Here is a 17,905-nt window from a genome sequence, read left to right as displayed (position 1 = left end):
GGCCCGGCCCGGCCCTGCGCTCCCTCCGCGGGGCGAGGCCGCGGCCGGGTGCCCGTCCCTGCCCGGCGCCTCGTCCCCGCCGGGGTCTTTCCCGCTCGCGGTCGGCGGAAGCCAGAGGCCGCCTCGGGAGCTGGAAGGGCTCTGGCCCGCGGGAGCCGCTCAGGTGCCTCCTCGGCGGGGCCGYGTCCCTGTCTGCCGCGCTGTCGGGATGCAGCTCGGGATGCAGCGGCTGCAGCTCGGGATCCATCCCTTGCCGCTCGGGATGCAGCGGCAGGGCGTCCCACGCGAGCTTGGGAATGGGCAGCGCGGCATGGATGGGCGCGCTGCCTTCCGTGTGCGCTTGCCACGAGGAACGGGAGGTCCCGCCGCGTCCCTGCGGGGCCGTGTGCCCTGGGAAGGCGCACGGGGGCTGGAGCTGAAAGGTGGCGGGGCGAAGCCGCCCGTCCCGAGGTGCCGCTGGGCCGGCCGCGCCGCTCGGCAGGGCCTGCGGGGCTGCAGGCCGCTTCCATTGCATGTGGTGGTTGGGCGTGAAGTCATGGGATGCGATCCGCCTTTGTCAGGGAAAGACGACGCGGCGTGGAGGTGACCTGCCGATGGGAGTCACGGTGAATGGCTTAAAACAGGACAAACACCCTTAATTTGGTCTGCGGGGAGTCTTTRAGTGGAGGATTAATTATATCAGGGAGTAATGAAGACCTTTGTAACCAGAGGCAAAGCTGATGCTGGAGTGCTGGAAGTGCCCGGGGTAACCATGAACCTGTGATCTTTGTGTAGGACAAGTGCGTCCCCTTCACTTCAGAGCGAGCTGTCAAATGCAGAGATACCCTCCAGCCTTCCCAAGGCATCTTTGTGCATACACTTACCAGCTGTAGCCTGGCAGCAGCCTGTGCACCATCTGAAGGTGTTTTGGGTTGGCAGTACCTGCCCGTTGAGTGAGAATTTTCCTGGTAAATCCCTAGGAATCATTACAGAAGTTTGATACCTTCTTAGCGCATAGGATGTCTAGAAACTTCTCAAAAAAATAGGAACCTCCAGCTCCTGTTGGAGGGCTAGTAAGGGATTATGCAATCTGTTTAATCAGAAAGTGTTGCCTTTTGCAATAAACTTAAGAATTACGAATGCTGACTTGCAGAGACAACTTAATGTTTAGATTGAAATAAGCAGATATGGTTCACATAGCTACACATACGGTAGCTTAGAGTAAGACTGAATTATCTGAAGAAAACTAAAAAGGGTGAATAAAGAAAGGAGGAGTATATTTTCCCTGACCACAATAAAGGGCACAACTGCAGAAATGCTACGGGTGGTTTGAAATGATAGATCAGCCTATGATGCATGAGGTATGCAGTGAAATGCAGCATCTCAAACCCAAGCATATCTGCCTTTTAGTCCCCTTTCTATGGAGGGGCTCTTCTATCTAAGATGTGACCCTACAATTTAAAGGAGTAGATGGATTTCAAAGTTTGTAGCTCATCTACATTGAGCTGGGTTTCTGTTCTCAACACCCCAACTCCAGCTGACTTTTTCTAACCTTCCAAATGAGGAGTTATTTGAGTGTTTGCTTCTCTTCTCTGTGCTTGTATTGCATATTCTTAACCCTCCTTTCTGCTTTTAAAAACACCTTCTTTTCTTCCCTTGTGCAGAGTTGGCACCAGGGTTGCATCCTAGTGCGGGAAGGAGCAGGCCTGCCTCCCAACCCCTTTGGTACACGTAGGGTAGCTCGGTGCTTCGTGGGCAAAAAGGCGACCTTCCCTGGAATGCAGGGCTGTAAGGAGCCCTGTACCATCTTCTTTCTGCTGCTATGTCTGATGCTGCAGTTTCCACAGTCCCTCTTTCTGTGCCCCTTTCCTCACGCTCCCCTCTCGTCCTACTGAGAGGTTCAGGAGCTGAAAGCTGCCAGGCAAGTGAAGGGGCAGTGAAATAGCAACTTCAGAGAGTCATTGCCTCTTGGTTGCTCGGATGTGACGTGGGGCTGGGGAACAGGTAGTGAGTGGCACAGCTCCGACGTGGCTCCTCTTCTGGCCCTTCGTTTGCTCCGTTGCGGGTCCATCTGCTTTGGCCAGTACCCTGCAGTGAGACAGAAAATTAGTTAGTGCATTGTGCAAGCCCAGTTCAGCACCACAAACTGTTGCTTCCTGACTTGAGGAAAGATCGCAGGTTTTAAGCTGCTTCTTTTTTCCCCTCTTGTGTGCGCCTGCATGCCTGCACTGGAGGATCATCCTCCCAGTATATGCTTAGTCACCCAAAAACCTGGTCCCTCCCTGTACTCCTAAGTGTGACARGTCATTCTCAAGTGATCATTTCTTTGTGATCCTGTGGAGCTTTGTGGCATAAGGAGTTAATGTAGGTAGAGCCTTCSTTACGGTCGCTTCAGCCTCGGAGAGGCAGAGTATCTAGGAAATGGTATTTTGCAATGCTGATGTGTAAGCTGTGTAGTTAGCTCTGATCCTGAGAGATCCTGCATCCCTCTTTATCATGGGGGTGGTGCTTGGTGGCTTCCAAAACTCTTAAAGAATATCCAGACATAACTRGAAAGAATATTATTGACATTTCTGCCATTTATTTATTTATTTATGTATTTATTTATTTATTTCCTGTTGCTAGCAAAGCCTGTTTATTTTTCTCCTCTCCTCTCCTACTGCCCCTTTCACACACACGCACGCAGTTACGTGCAATAAGCAGAGGGGTGTCAACATGCTGAGTAGTTCAAACGTTAAATTCTTCTTCTTCATATTTCAGTTGCTGCTTGAAATGCAGCACCTAAACRGCCCTGTAAGCCCGGGTCGCAGCGCTGCTCGGTGCTGTTGGAGCTGCAGGTTCACGCAGTCAGAAGCTGTTACGGGTTCAGCTGAACGGAGCCGGCTGGTGCTGCRGGTGGAGGGGCTTCCGCGTGGCCTCCGTGCAGCGAGCAGCCCACGGTGGTAACTCCTTRACCCCGCGCCTCGTGCTCAGCGTGCCGCTGCCGCCCGGGGATGGGCGGCCCGTAGCGCCAAGAAGGTCTTTAAGCAGCTGGAAAATGTGGTTGAAATTGTTGCTAGCAGGTAATTTAGCATCAGCTTGTCAAAGGGCTGCGTTCTAATCCAATTCACCCAGGAGTTCTCTAGACATAGGTACGTAGTGATGTGTTTGGCCCTTTTGCTCCCTGCTTGGATTGCAATCCAGTAAGGAATGAATTAAACAGCTCTTCCACTCTCCATCTTTGGATTAGAGTTCATCATCCTGGCTAATAACAGTAGGCTGTGCTTGTGCTGCACACAGTACAGGATACCTTCTGTCTAGAGGCAAGACCAAAGAAATGACGCCTGGTTTTACCAGGTAGGTGCCTTCCTTCYCTCCTTCCTTCCCTCYCTCTTTCTCTTCCTTCTTTCCTCCCTCCCTTCCTTCCTTTTTCCCTTCTATTTTTATTATCACGGAGTCCTCTGCATGAAGCTTGTTATCAACACCTATGGTGGGAGCTCTCAATGTATGATTTAAGGGTTTMGTATGTGATGTGGTTTGAACACATATGGTATGGCTCTTTGTACCACCCACATGTAATAACTGATAAGTTAACGAAGTAGCTGGTAGTTGTCAGCTGGTTTTCTTTCCTCTATCCCAGCAATATGTTTTAAGTAAGAGTAAGCAGTTGTTGCAGGAGAGGACAGGAAGTCTGAAACTGGCTTTGCTGCTGGAGAAGTTTAGGGAATATAATTTCAAGCAATAATTTATCCCTGAACATCAGTTTTTTAGAAGAGCAAATGTTTATTTGCAGTAGGATTTAGCAGTACTCTGTACCACAGCACGGATGCCATGAGTTCTTTCGGCTGCTTTTTGAGGCACAGGTGACATCAGTACTGTTTGCTGTCTGAAATCAGTTGGAACTGGTTTCAGTTCAGGATTTCCAGTCAGGATTTCCCCCAGTCCCACTGTTCTCCTGTCTCTTATTTCTCAAGTGGCAGAATCATTCTGGTAGTTGCTCTAAATAAGCCTTTTTTCTTTTTCCTATAGAGAATGTTTATATCAAATAAGTCATGCCTTGTTTCCTCTTGCTATTTCTTTTAGCCCCTCCATTTGTGTGTTACTGTTACGGAGTTAGCAGTTCCAGTTCGTGCTGCTGCTGGGTTTTGGCTTAAAGTGACTTTGGGAAAACAGGAAGGCTGATTGTTCTCGTGAAATCTCACTTCCAGTTCTACAGAAAAAGGCGCTTTGCAGCCCGCTGGCTGATGCTTGTGCACATGGTGCTTCAGGGCAAGTCCCCTTAAAATTCATCCCTGCCTCCCTGTAGTGCTTAAGGTCGGATCAATACTCTGATCTTGCGTACGGGTGCTGTGGCAGCTGTGTGGGTGATGGCACGCTGTTAAATATTTTGACGTGAGGCCGGGGTGAGCCAGGGCAGGTGTAACCCAGGTGGTGAAGCAGCCAGTGCTGCTGCTGTTTGTCCTCAGTTGGCTCTTTGCCATCAGTTACATAAAGAAGTTCTTGAAAAGATCTAATGCGCTCCAGTGCCGTGATGGTGAGTGAACAAGGTTCCCTCTTGGCAATGAATTTTGCAAAGCTATTTGTGCAGCAGGATTTCTTTAAATAATTATGTCACAGTTTCCTCGCTGAGAGTGGTCCTGTAAGATTGCTTGACCTTTTTGTTTTTTTCCTCTCCAGTGCGAAAGGTAATGAGACGATAGCGGTGTGGGAATGTTGCATACCCTGCCCTTGATGAAGTTCAGCATAGGTGTGAGTGAAGGGGATGCCCTGCTTGGAGAGAAGGCTGCCCTACCTGTGCAAATGGCCTCGTACGTGTGAATGGAGGAGGAAATGTAGAGCGTGCCGCAAGAGAGACCCTAGAGGCTTCCAGGAGGAGGAGCCCTCCTGGCAGGAGGCTGTTGAAGCAGCTACTGCTCATCTGTTCCTCGCTCTCCTCAGCCGTGCCTGCATGAATGTGTTGTGCCCAGTACACTGGGTTAGGGAGTTGATCTGGTTTAAAAGAAAACAATGAAAAGGGGCTGTTCTGAGCATGGATCGGCTCCAAGTCTGATTCATCGTGTATCATAAGCGAGCATGGGAGCTGTTTAAATTGGCAGCACCACTGACAGAATTTCCCGTGAAGCAGCGCTCCGAAATGCACAGCATGGGCTTTTGCTGCTGCTTTTGTGGTCGGATGGCTGCAGGTCTCAGCTAGTTGGGAGTGTACTCGTTTGCTACCAGGTTTGGCTGGCAAGTGAGTGGAAGACTCGCATCCAAGTGAGGAAGGTTCCTGAGCTGGCAGCGCGTATYTGGGATTTGCTCAAGCAGTGCAGGATATAGTCTTGGGAAAGCTCTCCATTGGCTTGAGCTGCTAAAAACAAGTTTCCAGTTGCATGAGAAGAGATTGGCCCCGTGACTGAGCAGACTGCCGATTGGGAATGCTAGTCATTTGAAGGGCTTATTTCTGCTGGGTTTCCTGTTCTGACAAGGCATGAAATTTTATTTAATGGGTTTTAGTCAGGTTCCTCTGTAYACAGGGTAAAGTTTGCATTTCAGTGTGGAAAAAATGCCAATAGTTGGTGAGCAATGGGCCTGATATCAGCTCAGGAATGCTGGCTGACTGGTATTGAAATGTGCTGTCACTGAGTTGATCTTAACTTTGGATTGATTACTATCTAAAGAGGAAAGAGGGAAAAAAAGGAAAAAAAAAAAGTAGAGCTACCTGTGTCTGGCTGATATGTAGCCTTATGCGCTGTATCTTGTATAATCTGCATCTAATCTACATCTTAAATTCATCTTAGTTGGTTATGGAGATTGGTAGCTTCCATGGTGCTAATTTAAGACTTAGCCAGGCTGATTCTGCCCTCCATCTCCTGCTGGCAGTGTCACTGATATTTTTAACACAGTTTCTCCTGAACCAGTAACACCAAGCGCTGCTGAACTAGAGGCAAAGACACGTGTGTCTCTTTGGACTGTGAATTGTTTGTCTCCAGCTGTCGATCCGTGATATTCCTGCTCCTTGGGTACGTGCTGTGACGGATGCTGTTTCCGTGGGTCGCTATAATAACCCCAGGAGATGCGAGGGCAGGTCCTTGGTGTCTCTGCCGCGTGCGAGGCCCCTGCAGCCAAGCTCGCCCAGCTCTTCAGTTAGGCCAGGTTAATGACAGCCTTTGTGGGAGCAACTTGCTGCGCTTGGAGAAGACTCTTTGCAAGGTGCTCTGTGTATCATCCTCTGTGCAACCCTTTTCTCATCTCGGGTGCAGGGACAAATGCCAGAAAATAGGAATTATCCGCTGTCTTTATTAATGACTGTGTTTGTACAGAAGATTTTGAGATAAAACTGTGACTGTCAGGCATTTCAGTTCCTCCTTGGGCTTGGAATGGGCTTGCGCTTTGGATGCAAATGAACTTGTTATCTGGGATTTGAAACTGTTTCAGTTTGACTGTATAAACAGGAACTCTGTCTYTTTGAATGTTTGCAAACTTGTTTGGTCATGGAAGAAAAAACCTGTAAATGGCTTTTGAACACAAAAATACTGCCCTAATTTAGAAAGTACCTGAGATGCTGGTTGGTGTCCCAGTGCATAGGCGGGAAGGGCTTGTTCTCTGATCCATGAGAAAGAATTACTAGAACAGGTTAAGATGTTCTCAGCCTCTGGACCAAGTGAGCGTGGCCTATGGCTGCTTCTGTGCTTGGAGCACCGAGCAGAGCACCAGTAATGCTTGCTCTTGCTGTGCCTCTGTTTGTGCATTGGCTCCTTCAGAAATATTTGATTTTGTGTCTTCCGGGTTATGTGTGTGATATGCCAGGTAAACAATATCATCGAGATAGAACAAGAAGTCTGTAGCCTACCCTGGAGTGGAGCTAAGACAGTCTTGGCTGCTCTTTCTCATGCTGGTTCTTCTCTTCTGGTTTAAAAATGCTTACCTGGCAAGTAAATCTTATCATAAACAGTTCTGATTTTTTTTTTCTTTTTGCAAGAATCATGAGCCTAAAGTGGAAGAAACTTTGGGGGAAAAAATGACTTGCATGGGAGTCACTGAAGCTTAGTGACTATGAAGATTTGTCATTTAAATTCTGGCAAAGCAGATGCACGGAAGTATACAGGGATACATGGATGATACGGACAGCTTTGCTAAAGCCTGCTTAAGGCTTCTCAATGAAACTGATTTCCTCTCACTTGASGTGAAAAAATGCTTTTAATTCTCATCCTTGAGTCAGGCAGAGTTGAGGTGAATGTCCAAAGAAAGCAGCACAAAGACTGTTGTGTTGGCAGTTTGGTCTTGAACTTGGCTCTGCTTGGATGGGGGAAGGAAGGAGAACAGTTTCAGCTGCAAGGATGCAGAAAGAGGAAGGTGCCTGTAGACTAGYCTGGTTTTGCTGGTGCTGTTGGTGTTGTTTGGTTTTGTTTTTCCCCCTCTGTTGCCTGRGCTTGGAGGTGGAGCTGGGATYGTGTATGTGTGTYGTGTATGATGGGAACAGGAGCACCCGCAYGCGTGTGCCCAAGCGTTTGCAGCTGTGCACGTGCAAGACCCCAGAGAGGGCAGCGCCGTGGGGCTGCTGGGGTGCAGGGTCGTGGGGCTGCTGGGGTGCAGGGTCSGCAGCCTCTTCTTTGCTTCCCTGTCTCCGGCGCCGCCTCCATCCTTGCAGCTTCTCCTCCTAGGCTGCCCCAAGGCTGCTAGCGGGGCACAACGGCTTCACCTCCACACCAAGGCCAAAGGATGTCCAGGAGGTCTTTGCACGGCGATCGAATGCAAGACGTGGACGCTGTAGCGCGTSTCAGCGCAGGGATGAGTTGGGCATGGGCGGCTCCTGGCTCTRGAGACCATCGAAACTCGGATTGCTCCTACCAGTATTTTACCAGCAAGTGTAGGAATGATGGGCCATAGAGACCTAAGTGCCTCTAACTGCAGCAGGGAGCTGTGTTGTTTTCTCTCTCTCATCTAAACAGCTTTGTGTGTGTATGTGGTGAGGAGGAAGGGGGGAGTTTCGCTACTACTGTGGTTTCCTGCTGGTTTTTGGGGAAGCTTTTTGGTGGGAGAAAAACTGTCCCAGCCTAAACTATTCAGCTCATGAGAGAGATGTCTGCAGCGAATGTGGATGTTTCGTGGTGCACTGGCCAGTAAGAGTTCTTGTGGAAAGTACTGCTTCGCTGTCCTTCCTTTCCTCTTTGTGTCCTATGGCCCTTAGTCACTGCCAGTTCTGCATTCTCCTCTTTCCTGCAGTTTCCACAGGAGTGCAGGGAAGTTGCAGAGAGTGTACAGGTACACTGACTTTTTTTTTTTCTTTTTTAAATCAAAACTTTCAATGTGAATAACTCGGACTCTAACCTTTTAATGTGTTAGTTAACCTGTTAATGTGTTAATATATTTCTTTCCATTTATTCAGCCCTTCTCTTCTSCCCTTCTCTTCTGCCTGGCTCCTGTCGGCACGAGAGGCTGTTATTTGCAACAACCTGCCCAAGTCTTTGTATCTTTCTTTCTTTCTCATCAGAGCTTGCAGTTATTTCCTGATCTGTCATCGCTGAATCACTTTATAAATGTTGTTAATGACTTTATCGGCAGGCATCTTTAAGATGGGTGAAGTAAATAATTTATATGAATTAGTAAACTGGTGACTAGTCCTTTCAAGAGGAAAGAAGGGTATCTCTTTGCTGCGGGAAGGGAGCTGTAGCAGCTGTAAACATCCAGAATTTAACAGTCTGGTGGAAGGTTCCTTTTAGGCTGTGTTTGTGCTTGTAGGAAAAAAAATAGAATGTTTTCACTGAATCCAAGATCTCAGTGGAGACCATAGTACAAACAGCTTTTAATTAACTGTATGTTAATCAGTATATGTCTTCAATGTGAAAGAAGGGTTTCCTTGTGCAGTGCTACTAGACCTTATTTTTGACATATGCCTAGGAGAGTGGGGGCTGTATTTTTATACACAGAAATGTAAAATGAAAATAATTCTTCCACCAAAAATATTTATTAACCAGAATAAAGCAAATATAAGCAACCAGGAGATACAAGTGAATAGTGAAAGAACGTTTTAACTTTGGCAGGCAGTGATGTTCAAGCCCTGGCGAGTAGGTGTTGCTGGATTTATATAGATGCTGTTGCAATATGTTTTAAGAGAGCTTAAAGGAAGTGAGAGAACTTGGCACTCTTTGACCAGATCCTCCCAAGAGACGATGCCTAGGAGAAGGTACCAAGATGCTGGTATGAAAAGTCTAATGATGTTGATGTTGTAGCGTGGTTGAAGGCTGTTGTCTCATAGTACTGAGATGCAGGGGTAGCTCCTTGGATCATTTAAACAACGCTGACACGCGTGTGAACCTGTAACCTTGATAAACGATCCCACCTGGCCTTGCAACTTGTTTGTTTGGGGAAGAACTTTAACTTTTGTATTGCTGTATTTATATTTCTTGATACTGACATAGCTTGTTACTGAAGTTTGTTTTTAGTAAGTTTTCCACTTTTAGGCAGTTCTACTTTACAGTGATGATCATCCTGACCCACAGCCACTGCCAAAGAGAAGACGACGAATTTTATTCTTGTGTTGATCCCTCTTCTTCTAAGCACTTGGTTCTTGGCCTGCATGCCTGGGTTCACTGCTCTAAAATAACTGTTTGCTGGGGAGTAGAAACAGGCTTCTTTGGGTGAAGAACTGCAGTATTCGCCTTCTGCCAAAGCATGTGGGCACCCTGATAGTGTGCACCCTTCCTGATAACGCTATATAGGAAGCCCAAGAAGGTAACTGTGCCTCAGAAATCTGATAGCTGTGATTGAGGTATCAGATTTTTGTAAAGGAGAAATGAGGCACTGTGTAGCTGGCAGAATGCCCATTGCCTTCAGCACGCAAGTGATCTTGTTGTGATGGTTTTTGTATTTCATAGTAAACGAATCTTTTGAAGAGAATGTTGCCAGAGAGAGAGATACGGCTTGTAGATGTGCCCTACAAAGCTGGGAGAAGGGGGAAGGCCCTTCTCCCAGCTTTGCAGTTGGCCTGATCTTGAATAAGAAATAGGGTAGGAAATGGGCCGTGAGACACTTGCTCTGAAAAGCAGGTAGCTTATATATATGCAGAGAAAAAGGCAGAAAAGATGCAGAAAGGCTYGCAATTTAAATGACATTAAGAAAATAGTCAAGGTATGTGTGTCCTGAAGTGCTACAAGTAAGGGGAAAATACTCTGCTCCTCCAATCCAGAGGTAGAGGGGCACTGCAGTAATGAAGACCAGGACTCAGACAAAACTGAGTTTCTACACTAATGTCAACTGGGCAGGTAAATGGAAACTCAGAAAGACACTGCAGGGTTTAACTGTAGCCTCTGTCTGGGAAGAGTTSAAAGTCAACAATCCTGCACTAGTTATGAGTTAGAGAGACATGTGGCACTGGTGATGAATGATCTGTGGTGATGAARGCGGTTGTGGAAGGCTCTGGGGAAAGAAGCAAGCTCTGTTTTAGTTGCACTTAGCTTGAGTTGACATCTCAGCGTTGACAAAGATGTCAGACTGAGACTGTCCTTGGAACAGAAGGAGACAGACCCTGAGCAGAGACACAGATCGGAGTAGTCAGTGCAGTGATGGGACGTGAACTTGTTTTGCAGGTGGGATTCCAGAGGTAGGATAGCGAGGGAGGAGAGAGCTGAGAGTGGAGTGCAGCCTTGGCGAAACTGAGGAACAWCCACCATGGGTATGATGTGGAAAGATAGGGTGAGAAGGTGGATTAATAGTGGCCTGTAGTATTTCAAGAATAAAAGGTTGCCTGAGAATAAAGATGGAGTGCTTGACAAGGAATTAATTATTGGATTTGGAAGTATTTTAATTGGAATATAGAGGCTGAAAATTTAACTGGTAGGAGTTGATGTAATTGGAGTAAAGCAACAATAGAGATGAAATGAAAGCAGGTGAAGAAACCATCTTCATGGTATATGAGAGAAAAGCAAAAGCATGTTGGTGTTGAGAGGAAGAACTAAAAGGAACSTGAGGCTAGAAGAGGTATTTGAAGGGAAGTGTTGGGGCTAAGAGCTGTCAGACAAGATGGGATCACTGARGACCTATGGAAGAAGAGTAGATAAATATATGATTATCTTTGCCCTGTCTAGCTTGCAGACTTGCTCCTCCTAAAGCTCCCTTCTCTCTTCACCCTTCTGTTGTGACAGGATTTTTCTCCTCTTGAAAAGAACTGAGGCTGGGAAAAGTTGAGGAAAGGAGCAGTGGATAAATGTGACTGGAATATGAATGGAAATCAACTTTTTTTTTTTTTTTTCTTTTTTCTGAAAGATATATTTGATGGGTGGAAGAACTGGGAAAAGCAACAACAAAAAGGATGTAGACTTCCAAAAAACAGGAGAAGCAAAGGAGCCAGAAATGATGATCCATGTGGATTTTATTGTGACAGAGRWGTGCAGGAGTCWKGGWYRSWGKKMMCWSYRWCCMWATTGGTGACAGTATAGGAGTAGAGGGGCTAAAAGTGGACAAGAGGGAYGTGGAGCTTCTAGAGAGGGACCAGCRGAGAGCGACAAAGATGATTAAGGGAATGGAGCATCTCCCGTATGAGGAGAGACYGAGTGAGCTGGGCCTGTTTTCTCTGGAGAAGAGAAGGCTGAGAGGGGATATGATTAACATGTACAAGTTCATGAAGGGAGAATGCAGAAAAGAAGAGGCCAAGCTCTTCTCATTGGTGGCCAGCGAAAACACAAGGGGAAATGGGCATAAGCTGAAACACAGGCAGTTCCATCTCCATGTGAGGAGGAACTTCTTCCCTGTGAGGGTGACAGAGCCCTGGCACAGGCTGCCCAGGGAGGYTGTGGAGTCTCCTWCTCTGGAGGTCTTCMAAACCCGCCTGGATGCCRCCCTGTGCCACATGCTSTAGGTGTGCCTGCTTGAGCAGGAAGGTTGSACTAGATGATCTCTAGAGGTCCCTTCCAACCTTGAATATTCTGTGATGCTGTGACAAATATCAAATGTTGTGACCTCTCTCCCATTTCCAGATCATCATTTTGGGATTTGAAGAGTTTATATCTTATGCCATAAGACAGCAGAGGAAAGAAACAGTGAAATGAAGTGGATGATCTTTTTTATGTTGGAAGGAARAAAAGTTTGTGAAATAGTGAGCAAAGAAAAGCAGGAAGTTTGAGGTAATGGATAGGACACATGACAGTTGAACTTGGTAGAAATATGTGTACAAGAGGTTACATAGTTCCCCCTCCTTTCTACACCATAGGGAAGGGTTCACATTTTGATTGTTTGTTTCTGATGAGCTAGAATAGCGACTTTTTTAGAATAAACAGGTCTGTGCTACTCCCCCTCTGTTTGTGGCAAGAGATTTCTGAGCTGTGTACAAGCATAGGAGAATGTATCTGTCACAGGCAACTTTCAGGTCCTTGTGGCATGGGTGAAGGATGAGATCTTTACTGGGACTATCTAGAGTTAATCCCTTAGTATCAGGCTGTAATTAGCAGCCTGCATTCCTGTGATTTACACCCCAAAAGGGAGGATGTCAAGGCTTTGAGATAAGGCCTGCCTGGGCCTCAGGGCCCTCCAGCCCAGGCCTGGAGGGACAAAAGCATCCTGTCATTCCTGGGATAGTGATAATTGTTGTGGTCTGGACTATCTCCTTGTCCACAAAGCCAGGGCCCAATGAAGAACAGGAAGACCCCAGAGTCCAATGTAACTATTGATCCAAACCATTGCCTGAAGGAGTCCGGGAATTTAGATTGTAAGGGTAAAATTCCCCAGGGATTTCTTCATTTGGGGTCCATCTTTGTAAGCACCTAGCTGGAGCTGTAATTACTGCACATGTGTCATTAAAAGTTATTTTGGTTGGATTTTGACTTCAGACTTCTGCTCCAACGGGAACCTAGGGTCAGTTCCTGTTCTGGTGGCTGTTGAGCAGAAGTCTCTATAAGAACAAGCAGACAATGTCTGTATAGATTTTTTTTTTTTCTTCCTACACAAATGCTGAGGGCATCTTGCTTGTTTTATTCTTGCAAGGGAGGCTTGTTCTGTAGTTTGGACTCAAAACAATAGATTTTTTTTTTCCCTGTTCCACTCTATTAGCCAGAAAAAGTACATAAAGCACAGCAGCTGCAAGTTCATATCACTGAATTGCTGGAAGCCTTTGTAGGCTCCAAATAAATATTGGGGAATAGTTTTACAAAAGAATATTTTTTTGGCCCGTAGTCAGAATCATGTACAAAAGAAGAAGCTCTGATGAAACCTTTTGTTGCAAAGCTCCCTCCCTTAGGGTGTTTTTCCGCTTGTTTGAAATGAGAGCGATAATGACAAGGTAGTCTGGGGACAACCTGACAGGCCTGGCGAGGTAGTGAGCTCCGGAAGAGGGAAGCTAGGCCTCTGCACGGCAAGATGAATGAACGGTAACTTAACCTCTTCACGTTTTGTAATTAAACTGGCCTGCTTATTTTTCCCACCGCTGCAGGACGTGGGCGTTCGTTCCGTGGCCCCCGGCACGTGCGCGGCCTTGTCCCTGCCTGCGGCGCCCAGAGCGGCGCTCGGGGCGTCGCGCCCTGTGGTCTGTCCGGTTGCACGGAGCAGCCTTCCCCTCTGCTCGGCCGCGTCCCCTCGCCGCTGCCTTCCCCTCTCCTCGGCCCCGTGTCCGCTCGCCGCCTGAGGCAGTGGCTCCGAAGCCTCGCTCGCTGCTCACGGTTGCCCCATGTGCTCGGTAGGYGCAGGGCAAGGGAGGACGGAGGTGAGAAACCAGCGCAGCCCATGAGCTTTGCTTTCTTCAGACGCCAGGCCCAGGTGGCGTAGTAAAAGGGAGTTCCTAAAATTAGCCGTACAGTGTAGGCTTCGCTCAGCTTTAAGCTCTGATTAAAAATAACCTGGTGTGTGGCAAATCTACACCTTAGGATGGTCTAATTGCTTGAAATGAGCAGGCGGGTGTCACTGACTAAAAGCGTAAAAGCCTTGTCTTAAATTTTCTTTTTCTTTTTTAAATGCCTTTGTTTTTCAAGATTGTTCATCGTCTTCAAGAGTTAGTTTAATCAAAGCTAAAAATAATTAATCTACAGAAGAAGTGGGAAAGCTTGATCCCTCCTAGGAAGAAAAAAAAGAAAATATAAGATACGTTAGTTCAGAAATGTAGAATCATGTAGTAGTTTACTAGCGTCACTCTGTATTGTAAATCCTGTTTTTTATTCGGCCATACTTTCTATTTGACTTAGCAGGGGTCTGTGTCATGTGCACACCRTTTACAGTGCTTTTATTTCCCAAGAATTTCACATTTGTATCGAACTTGACAGAAACATTCTTTTGTGATGTTCAAGTTTGCTTTTCATTTTCTAACATAAACTTGTATAAATATAAAGATATATTGTTACTTAAATCTGAATAGACAGCAGTTTCTGAGTTTAAAAAAGGCAGATAAAAAGAATATATTTGATAGACTTTTACAAAGGTGAATTTCACTTACTCTGTAGGAAAACTACTGCTACACATACACATACATACACATACATACACAACAATAACCTTTATTATTTTAACTCTGGGAGTTTGTTTACTCTTTGACCGTGCTTAGCCTTGTGGTGGCAAAAAGCACAAAGCTCTAATGCTTTTGAACTAAAGCGGAGCTCTTRCTTATGTGAGGTCTTATACATGAAGCCCTTGAGGCAAGCAGGTGGCGTAGCTAACAGCTRTAGAGGTTTACTCCTTAGTTTTGTGGAGATGAGCTTTTGTCCTGCTTACAGATGAAGAAAACCAGAAGAGACTGGGGATAAGATGTGAGCCAGAAGGGAAACGGAGTRATAGTTGGACCTGCGATGTTAGTTCTTCCGGTGGGGTTTGTTTATGGCAGTCTCTGGCAGCTAGTAGCAAAGAGTTTAACCTTATTGTTTGTGCTGTAGAACTGACTTCCACCAGCTGCTTTAGTGGAAACATCTGTGGTAGGAAAACATCCTGTAGCAGAAGGTGTGTGCGAAAGGAAGAGAACCAGCCTGCCTTTAGACTTGCCTTGCATTACGGGTATAATGTGATACCTGTTCACAACCTTGCTGTGCAAGTGATMATGTCCCTTCTTTCTCCACCGTACAAACGTGAACAATGTGAGCAGTTACCTCTGTGACTTCCTGATCCGCAGGCAGCACTGATACCTTTTGTTCTCCTTCCCACAGTGACCGTATCAGCAGTAGAGGTCAAGACGCCGGAGGAGATGTTCGTTGAGAATGGGACAGATGCAAAGCTCCCGTGCACGTTTACGTCCGTAGAAGTGATCAGCAGCGCAGCATCTGTGTCTTGGAGCTTTCAACCAGAGGGAGCAGCAACTCCTATCTCAGTAAGGAACTGCAGTGGGGGAACAATCCTGGGAGAAGAGGCTGTGATAGATGTGGAGAGACCTCCTGTTTGCCRATGAAGACAAGAAAATGTGGATTGGAACAGTCTTCCACATGTTTTGGTTCCACCACTCTGATATTAGGAGGGCTTTTCTGGAGATATTTAAAGATACTGCAATATTGCAGTCTTCTGCGTGGGCTGGAATGTGCAATAACTACTAGAGTAATCCAGTAGTTCCTTAGTGAGAGAAGAGGGGTGTTGGTATAGTAGCCATGTACATGATGGATTCAGTCTTGTACACATACCTGATCTGGAGCAGGCTTGTTCTGCCAATTGATCAGGACAGAATGCAGGTCTGACACAGGTGATAGTGGGGAATGGCAAGCCTCAGATCAASAGTATGAACAGGAAAAGAGGTGGGAGACAACTTGGAAAGAAAGAGGGCTGTTATGTAGTCTGTCTGCTCTGCAACAGAGGGACTTTTTCCTGCAGCCTTCATTTTGAAAAGAAAGCTGGAATATAGTCTTAAGTTTCTTTAAGCCTACTGAAATGAACCTTAAAGTTGTCTCACTCTTTCAGAATGTGGAATAAAGAAATAAAGTACTCATGCAATGCAATCTYGACCCCCTCTCTTAAGATTACGACCAGGGGTTAAACATCCTGTGTGCTCCAAAGCAGATTTTTTTTCTGGTAGAGTGCCTATGCTTTGTACTGCTGTAAATGCTAGTTTTAGTTGGTTATAGCAAATAAAGGAGCAATTTCTCCTCAAAGACTACTAAACAATTCTTTCTTTGAAGGGGTTTGTTCGGGTCTAGGGAATACAGAAACAATGTTAATTAGTCACTTAAAATCAAGAAACAGTCATTTAGTCGCTTCCAAGGTTTTTTAATACCTCTACATTCACTTTAAATTACTGTTTTTTGTTTTTCTGGGATAGGGAGAAGGATTTCATTTTAGTGTTAAATTATCTCTCCTGTAGTTGCCATTCACACACAGCAAAACACTAGATAGGAAATACAGTGTCCTTTCCTCACTGGGATGCTTTTCCTCTGCCGAAAAAGCAGATGGCTGCAATCCAGAGCATTTCCCTAATTACTCCCAGGTTACCTAGCCTCTTTCTCCTTTCCTTTTCCTGTTTACCAACTCTCCTCCCCCTGCCAAGAACAACTTCACCTCTCTTCCCCATCCCCAGAAAACAAACAAACAAAAGAAATCTGGAAAACAAAGCAAAACTAAAAAAAAAAAACAAACTTACAAGCTATGTGACAGTATAATAAAGGTATAAGCCATAGCATGGTGGTTTGCCTGACCAGAATCTTACTGTTGAATGCAAAGATGCTGGACTGGAGTGGTGAGACAAGAAAAGCAAACATCAAATGCTAGCCTTGTATATTTGGTGGGTTGAGGGAGAAAGGTGTGATAGTTAGAGAGGTATTCTAACTATGTAATATCTAATTAGATTGCTTTTCTATTCCCTTCTCTTTGACTGCAGTTTTTCTATTACTTTAATGGAAAGCCATACCCTGGAAAGGATATACCGTTTAAAGACAGGATCACTTGGGCTGGAGACCTTAACAAGAAAGATGCTTCGATCAGTATAGCAAACATGCAGTTCCGAGACAACGGCACTTACATCTGCGACGTGAAGAACCCGCCTGACATCGTTGTCAGGCCAGGTGAAATCCGGCTTCGAGTTGTCGAGAAAGGTATTCATCATCCTGTGTGATTCTGTGTGTGTGTATGTGTGTTGCTGTCCTTGGGATGGGAGTGGACTGGAAGAAACAACTCTCTATTTATTTATTTATTTTTTCTTTCAGGTATTAATAGTCCAGCTGATAGTCTGTCAGCTATGTAAAACACTGAATGGCTTGCCCTTCTTCCCTCTATTTCCACAAAGTCATGAAGTTTAACCTGTTTTAACAGGAGCTGAAGTCTGAAAATCAGTCCCAGTTCTCCTTTCTGACTGTCACAGACTTTTCGAGTTGCTAAAGGGGAGCAGTTAGAGATGATTGGTTTGACTTTTCTGAGAGAGGGGGGAAAAAAGTTCCCAGCTTCCTGAAGAGTGGAGATTGTTGGTTAGGAAGATTATGGTTAGGAAGATTTGATATTTGGTTAGGAAGATTATGAAGACCTGGTAGACTTTTGATTGCCATTCTGGCCAAAGAAGCTAGGAGCATTCCATCCAGCTATTAAAAAATCTTGAATAAAATAAATGTGGCATGTGTGTGCTTTTTTGTTTGTTTGTTTCCTTTTTTTTTTTTTTTTTTCCCTTTTTAACAGGCTTTCAAATCATTACTGTGTAACACAGGAAATAAAACAGATTTCCTTTTCTTAAAGGAAGTACAGGAATATTAATAAATCATGTCTATTCTGTGGGGTAACAAATATTACCGTTATGTAGATTGCATGCAAAACTTTCTTCTGYATCTTCTAACCCAGATTCATAAGAATTTAGAAATCTGTTTCTGATCAAATCACTAACATGCATGTATTAAAACAGAGCTGGGAGCAGCAGTTGAATTAACTGGTTCTGATGAAAGGGAGTGTGCACTTAGCAGCCTTTCATTTACTCAGGCTTTATTTCAGTGTGCAGCCTGGCCCTTAAACTGCAAGGACTGGCTACTTCTAATCACAGAATCACAGAATATTCAAGGTTGGAAGGGACCCTAGAGATCATCTAGTCCAACCTTCC

At 45.7% G+C, this 17,905-nt stretch overlaps 1 protein-coding gene across 1 annotated transcript in view; it reads left to right on the top strand.

Moving 5' to 3' along the window:
• The first annotated feature begins 10,608 nt into the window (after positions 1–10,608).
• The window catches only part of MPZL1 (myelin protein zero like 1), a 22,046-nt gene continuing 14,749 nt past the window's right edge, over positions 10,609–17,905 (top strand). Inside the window, exons 1-5 of the mRNA XM_026038544.1 lie at positions 10,609–10,632; positions 11,321–11,489; positions 13,361–13,603; positions 15,054–15,214; positions 16,706–16,919. Of these exons, the coding sequence (XP_025894329.1) occupies positions 10,609–10,632; positions 11,321–11,489; positions 13,361–13,603; positions 15,054–15,214; positions 16,706–16,919 (811 nt within the window). The remainder of the gene's footprint in view (positions 10,633–11,320; positions 11,490–13,360; positions 13,604–15,053; positions 15,215–16,705; positions 16,920–17,905) is intronic.

This window comes from Nothoprocta perdicaria, unplaced genomic scaffold (assembly GCF_003342845.1).
Source record: "Nothoprocta perdicaria isolate Ctin4 unplaced genomic scaffold, notPer1 scaffold_212, whole genome shotgun sequence".
NCBI lineage: Eukaryota > Metazoa > Chordata > Aves > Tinamiformes > Tinamidae > Nothoprocta > Nothoprocta perdicaria.
Note: the sequence above shows the minus strand (reverse complement) of the source record. Positions and strands in the feature narration are given on the sequence as shown.